General features: G+C 46.6%; 1 protein-coding gene across 4 annotated transcripts in view; it reads left to right on the plus strand.

Annotated features, from left to right (window-relative positions):
* Chn1 (chimerin 1) overlaps positions 1-12,402 on the plus strand; it is an 81,012-nt gene extending 68,610 nt beyond the window's left edge. For all 4 annotated transcript variants that reach the window (XM_050123501.1, XM_050123493.1, XM_050123473.1 and 1 more), the window contains 5 exons: positions 1,520-1,693; positions 2,351-2,428; positions 4,403-4,540; positions 10,139-10,244; positions 11,560-12,402. In XM_050123501.1, coding sequence (XP_049979458.1) covers positions 1,520-1,693; positions 2,351-2,428; positions 4,403-4,540; positions 10,139-10,244; positions 11,560-11,731 — 668 coding nt within the window. In that variant the 3' untranslated portion in view covers positions 11,732-12,402. The remainder of the gene's footprint in view (positions 1-1,519; positions 1,694-2,350; positions 2,429-4,402; positions 4,541-10,138; positions 10,245-11,559) is intronic.
* Positions 12,403-20,568: the final 8,166 nt, after the last annotated feature.

Here is a 20,568-nt window from a genome sequence, read left to right on the forward strand (position 1 = left end):
GCAGAACACTTTTGTTCGTCATCCATTATAAAACTTCATTATACTCTTGTTATTGAAAAGGGACCTCAAATATTAACCAGGAAGTTCTTGGGTTCTGCTGCCCAAGATGTTAGAGCCCTGTAAAGCCAGAGGAGTAATTTCAATAGAGATAATCGATATGGAGACTTGAGGGCTCCAGAGTCACCATCGGGTGGAGTTCCAGCCCCACTATGTAGCTTGGACAAATTCCTTAACTTGCCTTGTTTCAGATATAAATAGGAAATGAGAAGAAACAGTAGCTATTTGATATACTTTTGTGGTTTTAAAGGAAATAGTAAAGACAAGGCACTTTTAATGGTAGTGGGTAATAATACTAAGTCTTCCATAAATGTTAGCTACTGTTCGTAGTAAAAAGAATGGTAATGGCTATTTTAGACTACCCAAGAAATTATATGTACTCTTACCTGTAAAAAAGGTTTGTGGCTGGGTGGTGGTGGTGCAGGCCTTTAATCCCAGCACTTGGGAGGCAGAGGCAGGTAGATCTCAGTGAGTTCAAGGTCAACCTGGTCTTAAGAGTGAGTTCAAGGACAGCCAAGACTAACAGAGAAACCGGCTTTGAAAAACAAAACAAAAATAGGGGTGTTGTGAATAGATATAAATGGGAACTGATTTATTTTAAGCAAACCTTGTATACACTTATTTTGGGTGTCTAATTCTGCTTTATATCAAGTGATTTGAAATTTGATTACAACTTACAGTAGGTGTAAATTTTCTTGAGATATCTGACTGATTCATCTTGTGCTACTATATCAAAGAACTTCCCACTAGATAGTTTACAGAGACTAAGTATTAGATACCAGAGTTCTGAGGTAGAAAGGTCACGGTACCAGCATTCGTTAGGAGCTCCTGGCTGTATTCTCCATGACAGAAGAGAGAGAACTCTCCCACAGGCCTCTTCACAGCAACACTGACTTAATTGTGAAAAGGGCCCAGCACCTCCCAAAATGCCACACCTTTCAACAAGTCATAGAATTATGACGAAAGCAAACACACTCAGGTCTTAGCCTTGCTGATCTGACATTCTATTGTGAATAATTATGGAACACTTACTGATTTGGGTGTGGGGAATCTGTCTTGATTTTATTTTTGCTTCTTCTGGGGCCATTCAGGAAGCTAAAATATGAAGTTATTTAAATTTTATTAACAAGAATTCTTATTAGCAAGAATCCTGGCCTCTTTGGGTATGATGACACATGCCTTTAGTCCTGGAATTCAGGAGGCAGAGACAGGCAGATATCTGGAGGCCAGCCTGGTCTATTTAGAGAGTTCCAGGTCAGCCAGGGCTTTGTTGTGAGACTCTATCTCAAAAAGAAAGAAAATCCTGACCTCTGGGTTCAAATGAAACTTTTCTGAGGAGAGGGGGCTGCTGTACGTTCCCTGGGAGGAGGTGCAGTTCACACCAGTGTCTTCTGCTCAGAGAAACACTCCAGAATGCCCAGACTGAAAATAATCATAACTTTTTCCTTTATTCCTTTTACAGATTGTGGGTTGAATGTTCACAAGCAGTGCTCCAAGATGGTCCCCAACGACTGTAAGCCAGACCTGAAGCACGTGAAGAAGGTGTACAGCTGCGACCTGACCACGCTCGTCAAAGCGCACACCACCAAGCGGCCCATGGTGGTGGACATGTGCATCAGGGAGATCGAATCCAGAGGTGAGGCATTTCCGGTGCAGCGGCTGTAGCCTTCGCAAGCTCCGCCCCTCTGGTGCCAGTTATGGAACTGCTGCTGTCTCCAGTGATGGGGGAGAAGGGCATAAGAAGATGTGTGTCTGCAGTGTGCACATAAGCAGACAGCTTGGCTTCACGGAGCATGTTACCAGCTATGGAAAGTAACATTTAGGGTGATGCCTGCAGTCTGCAGAGATCTCTGTGCAGAGATGGAAACAAAGGCAGAAATGCCCTATTAAGATACCAGAAAAGACCAGAAACTGAGCTGCACCCTAGTTATTCTTACCCACTTGGGAGAACTGGCACAGGCCTGCTGGTGCAGGCTCTCGTTCTTTTGTTATATAAAAGACTTCGCGATAGAATTGGGTGATGGATGATTTCCCTTAAGATTTAATGTTACCTGATCTAATTAGGCGACATAATGGCCAAATTATAAATACCCAGGTGACATTAGGTCAGAAGTAAAAACTGAGTGAAACAGATTCATTTTAGGAGAAAAGTGGGAAAAGTCCTCCAACCATGTGTGTTTTATTATTTTTTCTAATACATAACTTGTCGAGCTTGAAGTATGGAGGGAAGTTAAATGTGAAGGAAATGCGCAGATCAGCAGCACCGTTTCCATGATTACTGCTTGGTTTTCAGGTCTTAGTTCTGAAGGGCTGTACCGAGTATCGGGATTCAGTGACCTAATTGAAGATGTCAAGATGGCTTTCGACAGAGGTATGCTCTCAGCGTAGACGTTAACTTCGGATGCTCACACTCTTAGGCTACTCCTAAATTAATTTTCTAAGGGACTGGTGATTATCATATTCTGTAAACAATTTTGATAAGCACACCTTTGATCCCGAGACTTGAGAGGTAGAAGCAGGTATTCAAAGCTGTGATTAGTACACATGAATTTGAGCCTAGCCTGTCTCAAACTAAGCCTACAAAAACAAAATTCAACTTAGAGTTTCTTGTCTTTGCATCAGCCACCTTAGAGGATCAGATTTCGTGGTGAGAAAGAAACATGAAGCTGTATCATCTAGAACTCTTGACCTTCCTGCCCCCTCCTCTTGCACACTGGGATCCAGGCATGCCCTACCCTGCCTGGTTTAGCATCTTGAATTAGTGTTGTGTGTCTGTTATCACTGATAGCCCAGCATTGGCACATTATTAACTAAAAGCCAGAGTCTACACTTGGTTTCTTTGTCTACATCACAGTACCATGCAGAATAGCGTCACTAACGTAAATCCTCATACTCTACCTGTGTGTTCCTTCTTCCCCCAAATACTCAGTAATCACAAACCTTTCCACCCTGTCTAGTTATAATTGCATGTTACGAAGCCATTTTAGGCTGACTTCTGTCACCAAGCATTGATGGTTCATTTGTGTGTGTTGTAATTTACTAACATTCTTTTCACTGTTAAATCTGTTCCCCTGTGCACACACATAGGTATGCAGACACATACAAATATAGATATCAAGGAAATGATACTAATTAAATCTTGAATAGATAAAAGTTGAGATTTTTTATTTTTAATTTATATTCATTGATGTTTTGCCTGTGAGGGTGCCAGATCCCTTGGAACTGGAGTTACAGACAGTTGTGAGCTGCCATGTGGGTACTAGGAATTTAACCCAGGTCCTCTGGAAGAGCAGCCAGTGCTATTAACTACCGAGCCATCTTGCCTACAAGTTCAGATGTTATTAAACACAGGACAGCACAGGAGGACTCTCTGAAGACAGCCTTGCTTCAGAATCTGAGTGCCTAACGCCTGTCAGTGGTCTCCCATTCTATAGTGCCTCTCCTCTTGCTTCAACACTCAGAACCTTGGCGCATTTTCTGGGGCATTTTATTTAAAATGTGGAGCATTTTAGGTTTTTTCTTTTTCACTGCCTCGTTTACTCATAGGACTTGGTTAGGCAAGATCCAGATGTTATTTCTGTGAAGCCAGGTGTGGATAAAACAAGGTACCTTTATCATCGGCATTGCATGTATTAGGGGTGGTACCTGTGTGGAGGTCACAGACAACTGAAAAGAGTGCACTCTTGCCTTCCATCATTTGGTTCCTGGGGAACAAACTCGGGTCGGCAGGCCTGGCCCGTGTTCTCTTTTGCGCAGTGTACTTCTTTAAAACAGAAAAGAAGGCAACACTGCATTATTGCCCTGGGAATTCTCAGGCAACTATGAAATGTAAAGTTATTTCCACCTCCCTCTCTCCCCCCCCCCCCCCCCCCCCCCCCCCTCTCTCTCTCTCTCTCTCTCTCTCTCTCTCTCTCTCTCTCTCCTCACACACACACACACACACACACACATGCACAGCTGAGTAAGGAAAAAGAAAAATAAGTAGCTTAAGAAGAGAAAAATTACCTGCCGTTTTACCAAAGTGGGTCACTAGTATAGATAATGTTTCATGCTGAATTCAACCTTAGAAACTAGAGTGTTGGTTGCTAGTAATGAAATGCATTTTTTGTTTTATTTTAAAATAAAAATCACTTAACTAACAAAAACATCATAGCCAGGGGTTAAGTTAGCCACTCAAGCATGCACTTGTCCAGTCCTAAACTGTATACATCCCAGCAAACTTCTATACAGTTAGGATAAAATACTTAATTATGAAGTGTTGTGTATCTTTAAAAGCTAATCATGCACAAATCATGTTAAAATGATTCTGCTATGAATTCAATGTTTACTTTTTCTCTTTTAAAAGATGGTGAAAAGGCAGATATTTCTGTGAACATGTATGAAGATATCAACATTATCACTGGTGCACTTAAACTGTACTTCAGGGATCTGCCAATTCCTCTCATCACGTATGATGCCTACCCCAAGTTCATAGAGTCTGCCAGTAAGTACAAACATGTGAGTCCCCCACCCAGTACGCTGCCTCTCCCCAGTAACCACTTTTCCTGTCCTTCATCCCCTGCAGCTCTCTCCACGCTCCAGTCCATGTGTCTGCAAGACATATTTCTCTAGCCCAGATTATCCATGCCTTCTACCATTAGTTTTGTACTCTGCTGCTTTTCCAAAATAATCTGTACCATTCTGCTTGGATGTTGACCGGCGTCCAGTAAAATAAACCCAAGGTCGGAACAAGACTACAGTCTTGTTTGATTCAGCAAACATACGGTCAGTTTCGGTACTTACCCTGAGTGTGCAGGCCCTCAGAGCTCACAGACGACCTGTGGCTCATCAGTGTGTGCTCCCGGGAAGATGGCTCTGCATCATCGAGGAGTTTGTTTGGTTTTGCTTTGTTTTCAGAATTAAGAAACGGAACTCAGGCCTCAGGCAGAGTTTTGGTTTTTCCTTTTTTAATTCTAGTTGAGAAGAAAATGGCTCATTTGCAAAATTGTGTTTCAAAATTCATACCTGAAATTCACATCTTACCCTTTAAAGAAGGGAAATCTTAACAGATTTTAGGTATTGACATCACTTTTTTTTTAAGAAAAGATAGTCTATTCCTGTCATTTTGCTTCTGTCTGTAAACCCATATGGCCTCCCTTTAAATAATAGCATCACTTCCTTAGTGATGTAGTGATTCCTCTGCTTAGTGATGTAGTGATTCCTCTGCTTAGTGATGTAGTGATTCCTCTGCTTTGCTTCTTCACGTGGACTTTCACAGAGCTGTGGTACCCTTTGTTCTCAGTCCAGCTTGAGACAGTCTGACCAGAAGTTAGAAGATGTGGGTGGCACAACTGCCCCATCTTAGGGTGGACTTGGTGCTGGCCGTGGTTGTCCAGGGAGTTTGCAGGCAGCCCTCAGCTGTGGCCCCCGACTGGAAGCATGTCCCCTGTGGAGGGCTACTCACCCAGCCTGGCTCTGAACCTCACACCCAAACTGGAAACACCCAAGCCTCTTGTCAGATCCTGAGGCTTTGGGCTCCATGTTCTCTTACCTTCTCTCCCACCCACCTTGACTGCCTGGGAACACCTTTCCCTTTGTTTCTCTTCCAAACCAATTGCCATTGCTGTGGGGTTTGTTTCAGAAACCTTCCTTTCTGAAATCAGAAAATCCCCTTTTCCCCCAAATGGAGAGAAAAAAATGTCTCCTTTATAATCTAAACTGGTAAGTGATTTGTGTGACACCAAAGCCCCTGGTACCCTCCCGTGCTTCCTGTACATGTATGGTTCCTGTGTGATGCTGATGGCAGTGAACATAGTGTCCTTTCCCACTGGAGTCAGCTTCTTGCTTTAGTGTCTAATTCAGGCATCCCTCAAAAAACACAGAAGGAGGAGCAAAGGCCTTGGCAATTACAGAGCTATAACTGAGCTGCCTGCTACTAGCCAAGGTCATGTTGCTAGAAGTGGTCCTGCACCCCAACCTGTTTGTCCTCCTTTCATTGAGGTCCTTGTTCTGTTCACTCTGCACCCTGCCTAGCTTCTGCAGGAACCAGGAGAAGACCTATGACGGTGGAGAGACCCCCTTCAAGTGATGGACAGGATTAGGTGACACTTGCTAATGTAGTCAACTCTTTACCTTTAAAACATCTCAGTTTCCACCCCCCAGAAATCTCTGGTATTGTTTTCCATGCCTTCACAGCAGAAATCAGTTAGGTTAAAGCTTTTTTCTCAAAATCTAGCGGAGCTGTGCTGTAGCAGCTTTCCCCCAACTCCCACAGCTGACGAGAGAGGCTGAGGGCAGGAGATGGATGCTGCTGTGCGGAGCCAGATCACCCTGCAGACTGCACAGCCTCTGGAGCCCTGAAGTCTGAGGCTGCCACCCCTTCTTCCTCTGTTCCCCAGTGGAGACTGTTGCTCTAGAACAGAGGCCCAGAGGCAGGGTCTTGTCAGAAGCCAGCATCCGTGAGCACTCTGTAATCATGGTGAAAACCATGTGGGGACTGTCCCCAGCCCAGGAGCCGGATCACTTATTTTCCAGATCTTAGACAGTCACATCTCTTCCTAAGTGTGCAGCCTTGGATGAGCCTGGCAGGGAGAACTTTCTGGGTCTTCTCTACTGGACTTCTCTATAGAGAATTAACAGTACATGCTCCAGGTGCACCTTAATTAGCTCTTGACCCAGGCCCCGAGTGTTTACTTCCTAGCCCTCAGTATCCATGCTTTCCTGGACCATCTTTCCTGGTCCTTCCCCAGCCCTCAGCCGTGCATTCCTTCTCTTTTCGTTACATCCCCACCCTGGGCCTCATTCCTGTTGTGGGGCAGAGGGTGGCCATGACTTGGTTTTCTTGCTGCACTGGCATCCCTTCAGGACATAATTGCCACCTCAGGTGTTATTTTCCTCAGGGCCTGAGTAGTCCCTCATTTCAGTAATAGTTAGGTGTTACATATTTGTTGACTATTAAGCTTGGAATTTTACCTGGAGATGCACAGACTTAAGTCACTAAATAAATATTCTAAGCAATTATATAGCTAGACTTTTTCCTTTAATTCATTGTTTGGAGGTTGTGTTGGTTGGTTGTCCTGGTTTTGGTTTTGGTTTGTTTGTATGTTGAGTCAGGGTTTCTCTGTATGGCCCTGGCTGTCCTGGAACTCACTCTGGCGGATCCCCAACTCAGATTTATCTTCCTCTGCTTCCTGAGTACTGGGATTAAAGGCCATTGCCCGGCTTCAGTCTTGTCTTGAAACCACCAGTACCTGCGCTCTTGCTGCTTTTCTGTAGACAGCCAGGCCACTGATGGTGGACAGGTGTGACAATCACGAAACCCACTTGTGTCTAGAGAAACCTGCCCGCCGTGATGCCCTCCCGTCCCCCACATGCCGGACTGTCTGTATTTGATGACCGCTAATCTGATGATACCCAGTTGTCTCTAAACACCTTCCATTGTTCCTGCTTACCTCTTAAATTACGCCGTAACAGTCTTGGGACTAAAAGTTTCGTTCTCTAGAAAATTGACGATGGGCAATACTTGTGTGCATGGGAGAACGGGGGAGGGGGAGGGGGGGCTTATGTCCAGGGGAGACTCTCTGGTCAGTTTCAGTCAGGTATTCAGTACATTTTACCATGTTCCCACTGGAACCAGTTGGAAATACAGGGGGAAGGTGCTCTTTCTGCAACAGCAGGTTCATCCAGGTCAGCAGGTTGATTTGTCCATCTAAAAATCTCAGATAGCGCTATCCCCCAGACCGCCCTCCCTCCCAACTGTCTGCATCCAAACCTTGATTATTCCGTGTTCTCAGGTTTTTTTTACACATTCCCCATCGGGAACTCTCATGGGCTCTACCTTCGAAATATACTCAGAATAAAACAGTCTCTCATCGTTCACACTGCTGTCATCTCCAGACTACTGTCGCGGCCCCTGGGCTCTGTGTTAGCTGCTGGAATGGTCTTCCTGCCGTTACTCGTGCCTTCTGTAGTTTGCGCTCTGCATGGCACCTAGAGGAAGGGAACCATAGAAGATGAATGTTCGTGCCAGTGTGCGGGGTCAGCGGGTAAACACACTTGCCACCACATGCCCCTGTGGTAGAGAGAACTCACCTCCACACACATGCCATGCGTACTCACACAAATAAATAAGTGCCTAAATAAATAGCATGTTTAAATGAACATCAGGTTACAGCCCAACTTGGTTCATAGCCTTCCCAATCCTCTCCGTAAATCTTCAGAGTTGAGTTGCCCCCAGCTGACATGAGGAAAAGTGTTTTCCTCTGACATCACCCCGTCCTTCTCATCTGCAGCCGCATCTGCCCCACTTCCCCTCAGTCTTACCAGCATGTGCTCTCAGCTCAGTTCAGCTGGGACCCTCTTCCCTCCTCAGCTCGTTCCTTCACTCTGAGGCTGTACTCAAGACCTTTCCTTCACAGTGAGCTTTTTCCTGACCTTTAAAGTCCAAGTGCTTGCATCCTTTGGGCTGTCTTACCATACCTTGTGGAGTCTGTGCAGCAAAGCTGGCCTCGGTCTTTACTGTCCACCCCTCCAGGAGGAGCTAAGCTCCCTGAGCTAGCACACCAGTGCTCTCTGCAGCCTCCCACTGTCTCAAGCTTCTCCTAGTCGAGATGAATTGTAGAAATTAAAAAGGAAAATCTGCTTTTAATTTCTGAAATCATGTAGTTTCAAATTAATTTAGCCCTATACTAAGAGCTAGCTTTCCACAGTAAACAGAATTTCCTTTTCTTTATTCTAGAAATTCAATTACTGAATTTCAGTGTCTGAGAAAATAGCTGTGTTATGAACAGATACCCTTTAAAGTCCCCACGATTTGGAAGTCATGCATTATCTATCATGACAAAAGGCAAAGAACACATTATTCTTTGTTATAAAGAAATGAAGCAGGGATGGAGGAAGCTTTGGACCAAAGCTGCGAAGCAGTCAAAAGTTCTTTTGAACTAAAAAGCTTCCGTCACTATCACACTTTGAGAATCATCTGGCCTGCTTTGCCGCACTCGAAGCTCAGCCTTTGTTCTTCCCTGGCCTTTATTGGGCCCAGTGTACAGAGTGTACATGGTGTACACGGTACACGTTGTCCTCCAGCTGAGCTGTGGGTACAAGCGAGACCAGAGTTGAGCTGTCCATCTGAAACAGACAGAAGGCTCTGGGCAGGTGGAACCTTCCCAGCACTTGAAGGACTCCAGTGCAAGGCCTTGTGTGGTTGGGCTGAGAGCAGCGTTTACAGCACTCCTTGTAAGCAGAGTGAGAATGCGCTATGGTGCTTCTTCAAGAGCACAGGGTTGCAACAGCTTCAGCTGTTGGTGTTACAGGTGTGATTGATAGATCGAGCAGAGTTGCCACAGTAACAGCCTGGTGTGTGAGCCCTCAGTGCAGATCTGAGGTCCAGACGGAGGTCTTCCCTTCCAGGTGGACTCCTTTGGAAGAACCCCCTTCTCCTAGTACCCCACCGTGGCACAGCACACTTAAGAGCTGCCTGCCGTGTGTTCTTCAGAACACAGTCTCAGAATTGGGGAGTCCTCATGCTTTGACTTAACACACAATATAATAACTACAGCAAACAAATGTTAGGTGAGCTATTTCTTGGCTTAGAAAAATGAAGGGCTGGGGTATTACTATGTGGTAGAGAACTTGCCTAGTATTTATGAGGCATGGGTTCTGCCCATACCACTGCAAAGCAAAACAGTGTCACTATAAAAAAAAAGAAGAAAAGATTATCAATAAGATTTTGCCAGGAGTCACAAGAGGCCGTGGATTAGCTTGTCTTGTATACTATGGTATACAAATATTTTGAGCAATATGTAAGTCTATAATGTTCTCAGATGAACTCATTAGAGTGTACGGGCTTTCTCTGTGAGTGTCCATGTGTCTGGATTTGTCAGTTACAGTCCAGATCTCTAGTGTGTCCATTTCCTCAGTTGCTGCACCCAAGACCTGCAGGTGGGAAAAGCAACCCTGCTCCCGCATTGAACCTAGGATGGCATTGGACAGTTGTTTTTGTTCTGTGAGAAATCATTTTTGCTTGCTTTACAAAAGCATGGAAGAGTGTTCCATAAGCATTCCCATCTGTTTTCCACTAGCGCATATCTCCTTGCTATTGTAGAAATCATGGACCCTGACGAGCAGTTGGAGACCCTTCATGAAGCACTGAGACAGCTGCCGCCTGCCCACTGCGAGACCCTCCGGTACCTCATGGCCCATCTGAAGAGGCAAGTGCAGCCTGTAGCTTACTGCTGTATTATAGCCAAATCTCAAGAATAAAATTAAGTAAAAGGTGAAAGAGAGGACATGTTCTCATGAGTGAACGCGTAGGTGCATAGCGGCATTGTCTTGTGAGGAATTGCATTAGTTGGTAAAGGTGCTAAAAATACCCTGCAGTGCCCTGCATCCATGCCCTGCCCTTCTGGGGCCTGCTTGTAAGGGTGCTCGTGTTCTGCAGACACTGGTGAGTGTTTTGGAGGAGGAGAGGGCTGCTGCCGTCAGTTTGTGGGGCAGCTCACTTTATTCTTAGCTTATCGCTCCAAGTAAGCACTTCAAGCTTGGAATGGGATTTTAGACTACTTTACTGCCCTTACCAACACCGGAAAGTGGCACACAGTGATGGAGTCGGGAGGAATGCTTCCCCTTAAGAGTTTTAAGCTATTTTATGATTGATGGTGATCAATCTCTACCAGCTGAAACAAAAATTTCACAGTTATATGACGTCAGCAGATTTAGGGCCTCAAACTCAATTAGAAACGCAAATTCTAAATGCCCCAAAGCATGCATTGTCCAGAAGCACATGTGCATTTCAGACACTCGTGGATACCCGCCCTGTTCTTTTCTTCCTCCTCTTCCTTCTTGTCTTTGATTTTGAGACAGTGTCTTGCTATGTGACTCTGGCTGACCCGTGACTTACTATATAGGCCAGGTTCATCTCTGCCTCACAGAGACCCCCCTGCCTCACCTCTGTAGTGCTGGGATTAAAGGTGTGTGCCGCCATGCCCAGCTCTTTCCCACTTAAAGGCGCCATGAGTGAGTTCATGCTTCCTTTGGGTGTGCTCACAACTCATGCCATTGTCAGTTAAAGTCGGCTTCATATTTGGCTTTAGTTCTGTGTTCTATAATAAGAATCACTCTCTAAGATGGTCTGTTCTGATGCTGTAGGGTACTAGGAAGAGAGACAGACCCGAGACTGTCCTGACTGTAGGCCACTCCTCCCTGCCCCCACAGCTGCTCTCCCAGATACTCAGTCTCACTTTGCAGAAAGGCCCAAGGGGAGCCAGAGAGCCAAGGAAGGGGAGGGCAGACCTCTTCTCCTTCCCCCTCAAGTATCTGAACCCACACGGACTTTAAAATCTTTATCAACATGACCTACTTCAAAAGAAGTCGCATTCCTTGAAGCTTCTGTGAAGCACAGGAAAGCAGCCTGGGAGAGCTGGCCAGTAGCCACAGGCCTGGACGTGACTCTGGCTTTCATCTGGGTGCTCAGATTGCTGGAGCCCCTGCGTCACTGAAGTCATCTGTCCTTCCCTGTGTTTTCAGAGTGACCCTTCACGAGAAGGAGAACCTGATGAGTGCAGAGAACCTTGGGATCGTGTTTGGGCCAACCCTCATGAGATCCCCAGAACTAGACCCGATGGCCGCCCTCAACGACATACGCTATCAGAGACTGGTGGTGGAGCTGCTGATCAAAAATGAAGACATTTTATTTTAGAGTTTTGATTTGAGGAAAAAAGAAATGTTTTACAGATGAAGGAATGTTTTCTAGTAATTTAATTAGCTTCGCTAGCTGAATTGTTTCTTGGTTAAAGGTTTGGCCAAACAACCAGATTGAATGAAGGAACTTCTTGTCATTTCTGTAGCACCACTCAGCTGTCCCTGTAAAACCGAAACACACGCTTTCCCGTCTGGAAGTCCTGGGTGTTTATCATGTTAAGAGAAACTCAAGCTCCTGCATGACCCCCTGTTTGGTGAGGAAACCCCACATCAAGGAATCTCAGACTTGAACCTGCACCGCCTCTCTGTCCTGGGTTTCCTGTGCCTGTCACCCAGCATGCTGCCCAGAGTAAACTGTCATGACTTTGCCTTTGGGGTCCATGCCATCGGTTTCAGACGCTTGCACACTCGCGCACACACGCATAGGCAGCGCCCTGCCATCTACCCACCCCACACTTGGTTCCTCCCCAGCTCTCTCCTCTACCATAGTGCTTTCTCTCCAGCAAAGCAGGATGTCTGCGGGTCTGCCACTTCAGTAAGCTACCCTACCAGTACAAGTGCACCACACCGCATTTTCTGTTAAATTATTGGTTTTCAGCTGTAAAGTTATATTTTTACCTGGCATGCAGTTGTTAATTTATTAAATTTGGCTTTTAGAAATCAAAACTACTCATAGCTTTTTTTCTTGCCATGGGGAGAATAGTTAGAAAGTTGTACTTGGCATGAGTTAGCACCAATGCTTCCCTTCCCCTGCCTGTTGGTCACTACGGGATTATGGTAATCTCCTAAAACAGTTTATACTGCCTAGAATCAGCATTCACTTATTGGATTTATTCTTTCTTCTCTTATTACTCTGGCAGAAGTCTGTAATGTTTTCTCCACTTTGGGGTCAGTTTTCCTCGAGATTCCTAAAGTGAATAGGGCTCCCTGTCTGGAACAGCTAGGGCCATGTGCATGAAGCTTTAACACACAGCTGAACAAATGCCAAGGCAGCTTGTCAGGGGGTCTGCACTGGATCCCGAGAGTCCCATCCATGCCAGACTGCCACCAGTCAGCCATGTGGCTGTGAGCAGACAGCATCTCCTTCTCTCTTGGACTGTGAGAGGAGCACCCGCATAGAGCTGAGTTCCATCTGCTTTAAACAATAAAACAAAACCTGTATGGTAATTCACACCTGTGATCCCAGCACTTGGGAGGAAAAAGTGGGAGGATCGAGTTCAGGGCCAGCCTTGGGTACCTGAGACTCTCTCAAGCCAACACTCAGTGGAACAGCTGGGTACAGCAGTGTATTATGGTCCTAACTACTGGGGAGGCTGAAGGAGGAGCAGCATTTGAGTCCAAGAGTTCAAGACCAGCCCAGGCAACGTGGTGAAATAAATAAATAAAAGGTGAAAACGAAATACGTTCCTGCCCCAGAGCGGTGGGAGCTGGTGGAAGCGCAAGGCTTTCTCACTCCATGCTTCCTCCTCTGGGCTATAGTGGGCACGGGCAGTTTGCTCTTTTACTACTGTTCACATTGAGGGAAAGTGTGGCTGCCCAGCTGTCTTTTAACCAGTGTCCAATGACAAATGTCACCACACTGTGATATGGGATTCCCCTCTTTATGCTGTGAATTCTTATTGGTTAATAAAGAATCTGTCTTGGGCCTGGCAGGGCAGAACAGAGGTAGATGGGGAAAACTAAACTGAATGCTGGGAGAAAGAAGGCAGAGTCAGGAGAAGCCATGGAGCTCTGCTGGAGACAAACACCAGAACTTTACCCAGTAAGCCATAACCTTGTGGCAATACACAGATTAATGGAGATAAGTTAATTTAAAAGATATGAGTTAGCCAGAAATATGCTTAAGCTATTGACCAAACAGTATTACAAATAATATGGTTTCTGTGTGATTATTTTGGTGCTAAGAATCCGGAACAAAACAAGCGGCCTCCTACAGCAACACTGAGCAGTGTGGAACAGAACACACAGATTGGTTAGATACAGAGTAAATCGTCTTCAAAGTGGAAGCAAATCACAGGGTGGGGATCAGCTCAGCAAAATCCTTACCTAGCATGTGCAGAGAATTTGAATAGCTACACTGAAAACTAATGGTAAAACAGTTACAGCCATGAAGCTCATCCATATTTAAGCACACATCTCATAGATCAGGGCCTTTATTTAAAAAAAAAAAAAAAAAAAAAAAAAAAAAAAAAAAAAAAAAACAAAAAAAATTAAAAAAAAAAACCCTGTCAAGGCATCTAAAAGAGCTCACAGGCTTCCTGGATTTTGAGACAGGATCTCTGTACCATCTGGCATGGGACTTAACTATGTAGCAAACAAGACTCAAACTTCCAGCAATCCTCCTGCCTCAGTCCTCTATGCGCTGGGATTATAGGTATGAGTCACATGTCAGGCCTTACAATATCTTTTAATTACCCTAAATTGTCAGATGCAATTTTCCCTGATTGCCCAATTTTTTTTTGTAATTGATGGAGTTACTGTTTGTAATTGATGGAGTTTGTAATTGATGGAGTGGCCCAAGGCTCCGAGTCAACCCAAGCAAACACCAGAGGACACCGCAAGGCAAGATTTAATGCCAAGCAGCACAAAGGGCGTGAGCGAGGGGAGGGGGCTGGTTGATCAGGGCCACAGAACCGAGCTGAACCGCTGCCCTGAATGCCAGCTGAAGCAAGTATTTAAGCACAAAATCACAAACATTTGTTGCCAAGTTACAGTTAAAATTTTCACCAATCGGGACTTAAGAGATTAGGGGCTTGAATGTTCAGTTCCCTCATTGCCAGCCGACACAATGGATTCGTTTGTTCCTTCCGCTGTTAGAAATAGCTGTAATCGAGAACTAGAGATGCCAAACGACTGTTGCTGTGGTTTAGGAGGAGGTGGAAGGTTCCCAGCTCCCCCAGGGCCTGCCAACTTGAACTGTGCTTCACCCTGCAGGTAAAATGGAGGCTGACATCAAAATGGCAGGACTGGTGCTTTTTGCCTGCCCCAGACATGATCATTTAGTAAGGCGCTCTATATTGCGGGTGGTTGCTGCGGCTTCATGTATGGATGGGTCCCATCAGGTCCTTGTAATTCATTGGGAATTTTCCAAATTGTCACATTTGCCAATTACATCCATTTGGCACGGTCCTCTGGTCTTTGTTTTTCCTATAAACTGAAAGTTGGGTGAGGCTCTGACCTACCTACCTCCCCGATTTAGAGACAGGGACTCAACTTGCGGCTTGAACAACCTTCCTGCCTCTGCCTTCTGAGTAGCGGAGACATGCAGCATGTGGGCTATCATAAGAAACTTGTGAAACTACAGCTTTCTGAGGAGAGCCTTCACCCTAAAAACTTGCGTTGAACTGGTGTGGGTACTGGCGATCCCTGGGCTTTGTTGTTTATTTATGTACATGGGTGTTGGGCCTGCGTGAATGTCTGTGTACGTGTGTGCCTGGTGCCCATGGAGACCAGAAGATGGTATTGGCTCCCCTGGAACTGGACTTATAGATGGTTGTGAGCTATCCTGTGCACGCTAAGAATCAAACCCAGGTCCTATGCAAGAACAGCCAATGTTCTTAACCCCTGAGCCATCTCTCCAGCCCCTCAGATCTTTTGTCCTACAGAGCCTCAAATGTGCCCGTTTTGTTACGTTTCAGAATTGCTAACCTGACTCCTCGAGGAACCACAGATCTGTCCCTCTCAGTCACACCAGCTATCAGAGAGGTACTGTGGGGTTAGTGGAGATTTTCACTGAGAAGGAGTCTCGGAGCCCTGAAGCTGGTGTCTCTATCCTATATCCCAGATTACAGAAATGCCCTGGCCCTGTGAATGTGTGGCTGAGATGACAGCAGGCTGAAGACACTGGGGCTTAGAGTTGCTGACGGTAGCTGCCTCATGGTCCAGGCCGCTGCTACAGGAGGGGCTGAAATGCAGGCTTACCTGTGCCATTGCTACTGCGCTGGTTCTGCTCACCTCCACTCCCCAGAACCAAGTGTCCCCTCTGCTGCTGCAGGAGACCCCTCGGGAAAGCCAGCTCCTCACCGCATAGCTTGCGGCAGCCAAAACCTGTTAAATTCTTCCTGTAACTTCCTTCACACCTGAAACAAAGCCACACTCCTTGTCATGGCTGACAGCCTGCTGTGGCTGGACCCACGCCTACTTCTCTAACCACGTCAGACTTGAGCATCCTCATCGCCTGAACAACATGGGCAGCAATTTTCCAAGCCCCACTCCGAATTCCTGAGGTGAAGCCTAGAGTAGGGCCCAAGGCTTCCATTTCTAAGCGTGTGTAGTGATGCGACGCCTACAAGGGTCCCAGGATCCCACTCTGGGAGCCGCTGGCCTGGGGTTTCTAGAACCTCACTGCCCACTAGATCACCACAGGTCAATGAAGGCCTGGGCAGACAGCATCCCGGGTCATTCTATAGTCCCTTTTTGCTAATTGTAGCGGCTTCATTTCCTCTGGATGTGTTATAATGCACTAGAAATATGCTTCAAGTAGAATCAAATAGCAGACGTAGGAGAAACGGTTGTCATGGCGTTTCTGCACAAAGAAACAGGAGGCAGGGCACAGCCAGGCACACGGGGCCTCGCAGGGAAGAAGTCAGTGGCTAGAAAGCATACTGGCTGGGCCTGAGCCAGAGCCTTTATCAGGTTCAAGTCAAGGACTCGCCAGTAGAGTAGAGTAGAGTAGCCCGTGGTGCTAATCCCTGTTCCCACCTGGCTCTGGTGATTTAGTGTAAGAACATTGACTTGATGGCAGGGGTTGTTGGCTCTGGATTGCTTTGGCATCTCAAAGGGAAGTCCTTTGCACTCTCTAGGAATTGGCTGGATATGGGAGGGCACTCTCCAAGATATGGAAAATACAGAAAATAATGAAGTCAATTAGTCTGAAGTCCTTGCTTTTTTCCAATGTCACCTCCCTGTTTCTGACCCACAGCTGACTCTGTCCTCAGTACAGTCTTCTCTTCTTCCTCTTCCTCTTCCTCTTCCCCTTCTCCTCCTCCTCCTTCCCCTTTTCTTCTCCTCCTCCTTCTCCTTCTTCTCCTTCTTTTCTCATTTTAATTGTTTGGATAGGAACGTGCTATACATTTTCCCCCAACTCCCCCTCCCCCTCAATATGTTCTTATTGACATTTGATTCTAAATTGCACAACTCACTAAATCTAAAGTGGGTCTAAGTCAGGAAAAGGGAACGGGAGTTCATCAAACCTTATAGAAATCAGAATGAATCATGTCAACAGTTACTTAAAACCCTTTATTAGGAGACTAGGGAGGATCGCTAGAAACCGCTGAAGGACGTTTTTATGTAACAGGAATTAAGTTCAAGGCCCTGGTACCACAACAGTGGTTTGTGTTAGAGATGACCAATAGCTTCAGAATTCTGCATTCCCTGGCTGAGACTCAAAGTCCGTGGGAGATGGAACCGGATTGTTCTGAGAGCTCTCTGGTGGAACTTGTAAGCTGGCACCCCAAACACTGCTGCTTCACAAGTGAGTCGGTATATCTTCTGCCTTGGCACGGGGTTGTGTGCCAGTTAGGGTTAGCATGTACTCAAAAGTTGCTTCAGATTAAGGTCCCCTGAAAATTGACTTTTTAGGTTACAAAGCAGGAAGGGAGGGAAGAAAGGAAGGAAGAAGGCAAAGACAGGCTGGCCTGGGCTGTTGAAGACAGATTTCTTTTCTCTCCTCTCTGGTTTGCCCCTAGCTTCCCAGGTTTCATAGTTAGCTGTCTGCAGAGGAAACTAGCCTGTTCCACATTGCAAACTCATACTGTTTCAGCTCTGAATATGGGTTATAGAAAGGAAAAAAAAATCCCTGCCTGTGCCCCAAGAACTGCCATGTTGTTCTTGTTCTAACTTTAGGACTGAGAGAAGCAAAGGGATGGTGGGAGGTTGTTCTGGAGAGTTTTCACAAGCAAGAAAGGCCCTGTGCCTAACACATACACATCATCCACTCCATAACTGGATGGTCAGGAGCCTACCAATGACCAGAAAGGGACAGACCCCTTTGACTTTTGCCTGAGGTATAGAGAGATGTGCCCACCACCAAGCACTTCCTGTCCCCTCCAAAACCTGATCAAATACAAGGTAATATAGCTGGTAGAGAAATCCCAAGGAATCTACCAGCAACACCACAGTCTCTCACCAGTATGTTTTTCCTACCCTGAAATCTGGGTCCTATGAAAGACAACCCCAAACACAAAAGCTCAGCTCAGAGTACAGGCAATGATTTCTGTGGTGTTACAGGAAGGGTACAGTTTGGGACTGGAGACTCAGCTCACTGATTGTAATCGCTGCAGTGTGGGCGAAGGGAGGAGAGCCCTGCTGACCAGCAGAGCCGAACCCCGAATTACCCGTGGTCAGTAGGGGAGGGTGGCCGCAGAGATGATGACTAGGTCTTGAGCCACTCCCACGGGAAAGAGAAACCTCAAAGAGGGTGAGCGGCCTGCTTCTGGCCGATCCTGGTGTTGACAGTGTACTTTGCAAGGAAGGGCTTGTTCCGGAAAGATCGATGGGGGAAACAGTGCGAACTCAAGGGGTCAGGAGATCTGTCCAAGGGAGTGAGGCATTAGGATGGAATTAGTGTCCTTGGAGTTACTGAGTCTGAGCCCGAGCCCTGGCAGCCCTAACAAGCTAGTTCAGCCACCCACCTCAATAGGCCAATTAAAGAGACAATCGAATAGTGAAAAGCAGAAAAAGGAGATTAAGTCTGTTGGGAAGAAGTAAAAAGAGGTACAGTCATTCTCCAAAGTTCATCTTCAGGGCCCTGACAAAGAGGAGGAACCGGCAAGCATATCTGAGCAGTTCCGGTGGAGGTGTGGTGCCGTCCTTTGTCTGGACTTAAGTCTCTCCTGCTAGGTGGCCAGACAGTTGTGAGAACTGTATGAAATCTCCCAGGAGACACGCCAGGGTTTCAGCCTTGGCTTCTCCCAGCAAGAGGTTACTGGGGAAGTTCTAGTTCCTTAGGATGGCCAAAGAGAGAGCCTAGCGGAAGTGTCGCTAGGATTTCTTCGTTCCTAACAGGCAGTTACAGCAGCTTTGGCTTTGCTTGTTTTGCTTTATCAAGGACTGAACCTAGGCTGCCTTCAGCCGCAGCCGCACAAGCTCTACCACTAAGCAACAACCCCACCCTCCTCCTGCTGCTGCTGCTGCTCCTCCTCCTCCTCCTCCACCTCTTCCTCTGCCACCTCCTCTTCTTCTCACTTTTTGAGGCAAGGACTCACTAAGTTTCTCCAGGTGGCACTGAGCTTCTCCAGGTCTTGAATGTCCTTCAGGCTTTGGCCTCCCTGAGGCACATCACATATCCACACCACCAAGTCTGGCTAGTGCTGGGCTCCACCAAACGGAGGACTCCAGGCTCCTGTGATTCTCTGGGGAACCTGGGGTTCCAGGGAGCAGCACACTGCAGCTCTAACCCCGTCCCACATGTAACCCCACACTCAGGTGCGTGAGCCCGGCACCTGGCTTCCCTCTCTAAGTGAAATTAGGAAACAAAGCGGTAAAGGAAAATGGATTTAATTATAGTTTGTTCCAAGTGGGAAGAGGTAAGTCTGCGGCCATCATGTAATTGAAGGGTAACTTTGTAACAAAGACTAGAACAAATGTAAATTTTGGGGCAGGCTAATGGGTCCCTTTGTTGGGGGGGAGAAGACCTAGGCCCCAGGTTGTCTCCCCTCTCTGTTAGGAACTTTGTTTTTTTTAAATCCAAGTCCAGCTGAGGAAATGAGGTCTTCAATATCCCCAGTTTTTAAAGAGAAAAGCATTTCTGCTTCTTTCGTTATATTGATCGCACCCATTCAGGGTCTGGAAGAATTCCTTTTCTTTTTCCTTTGACATGAATTCATTCTTCTTAAACATGCTCCTTTTCAAGGGGAAAGATGATCACGTGGCTGGGAGGTGGCAGTGCACACCTCTAATCCTAGCACTGGAAGGCAGAGGCAGTAGACCTTTGTGAGTTCGAGGCCAACCTAGTCTACCGAGTGAGTTCCAGGACAGCCAAGAAAAGGAAGATAACCTGATCAAAGGGGGGGGCACAAGTGTCTCCCCGTGAGCATCCTCATCTTGTCAGGGCTCCGGCATAGAGTTGAAACACATACTTATGACCGAATCCTGAGCCCCAAGGGGCTGCAAGGAGGACAGTAGCTTGCCTAAGCCTCCCAGACTTCCAGGAGAGGTTTTGCCTGCCCCCTATTAGGTGCCGCTCCCCACACAACTCTCAGAGACTAGAGAGAGCCCCAGAGGCAGCCCACTGTGTGGGTGCTGTGATCCGTGTGCCGCTAGGAAGAGCTGATGTACAAGCCTTGCCAACGGGTGGGTGACCTGGCAGAGATGTATGGTTGGTCGCAGTGGAATCTGGTTGCCATGGGGATGAGAGGTTTTCTGCTCAAGCTGCTTGAGGAGCAAATTTTCCATTGAATATGTGTCTCACAAGCTTGTCTTTCATTTTTATATTTTGTTTTCAAGAAGCATCAAGGGTGGGTTTAACATTAAAAGATGGATTATGCAAGCCTGGAGGCTTCAGCCAGAATCCCAGGTACTCAGTAAACTGAGGCATAAGGATCAAAAAAAGTCAAGGCCCCCATCACCCATCAGCCCATGCCCAACCCACTGCTACCCTCAACTGTGGCTGATGGCTATATCTTTTCTCCCCCCCCCCCCCCCCGTGCTGGTCGGCTTCCCAGAGGCAGCCTGTTGTGCTGTCTGCCACCCTCCAGGTGAGCTTGCCCTCCCTGACCTCTCTGCAACCCCTCCTACTTGAGGGGCTAAGAGGCTTTGGGTGCCCTGAACTGCCTCTGTCTCTTCAGTTTAGGTTTTTGTGTTCATTTTGTTTATCTTGTTTCTGTTTTTTGGAGG

This window comes from Alexandromys fortis, unplaced genomic scaffold (assembly GCF_014885135.2).
Source record: "Alexandromys fortis isolate MF-2015 unplaced genomic scaffold, M_Fortis_MF-2015_v1.1 scaffold_8_9099976_23576923, whole genome shotgun sequence".
Classification (NCBI taxonomy): domain Eukaryota; kingdom Metazoa; phylum Chordata; class Mammalia; order Rodentia; family Cricetidae; genus Alexandromys; species Alexandromys fortis.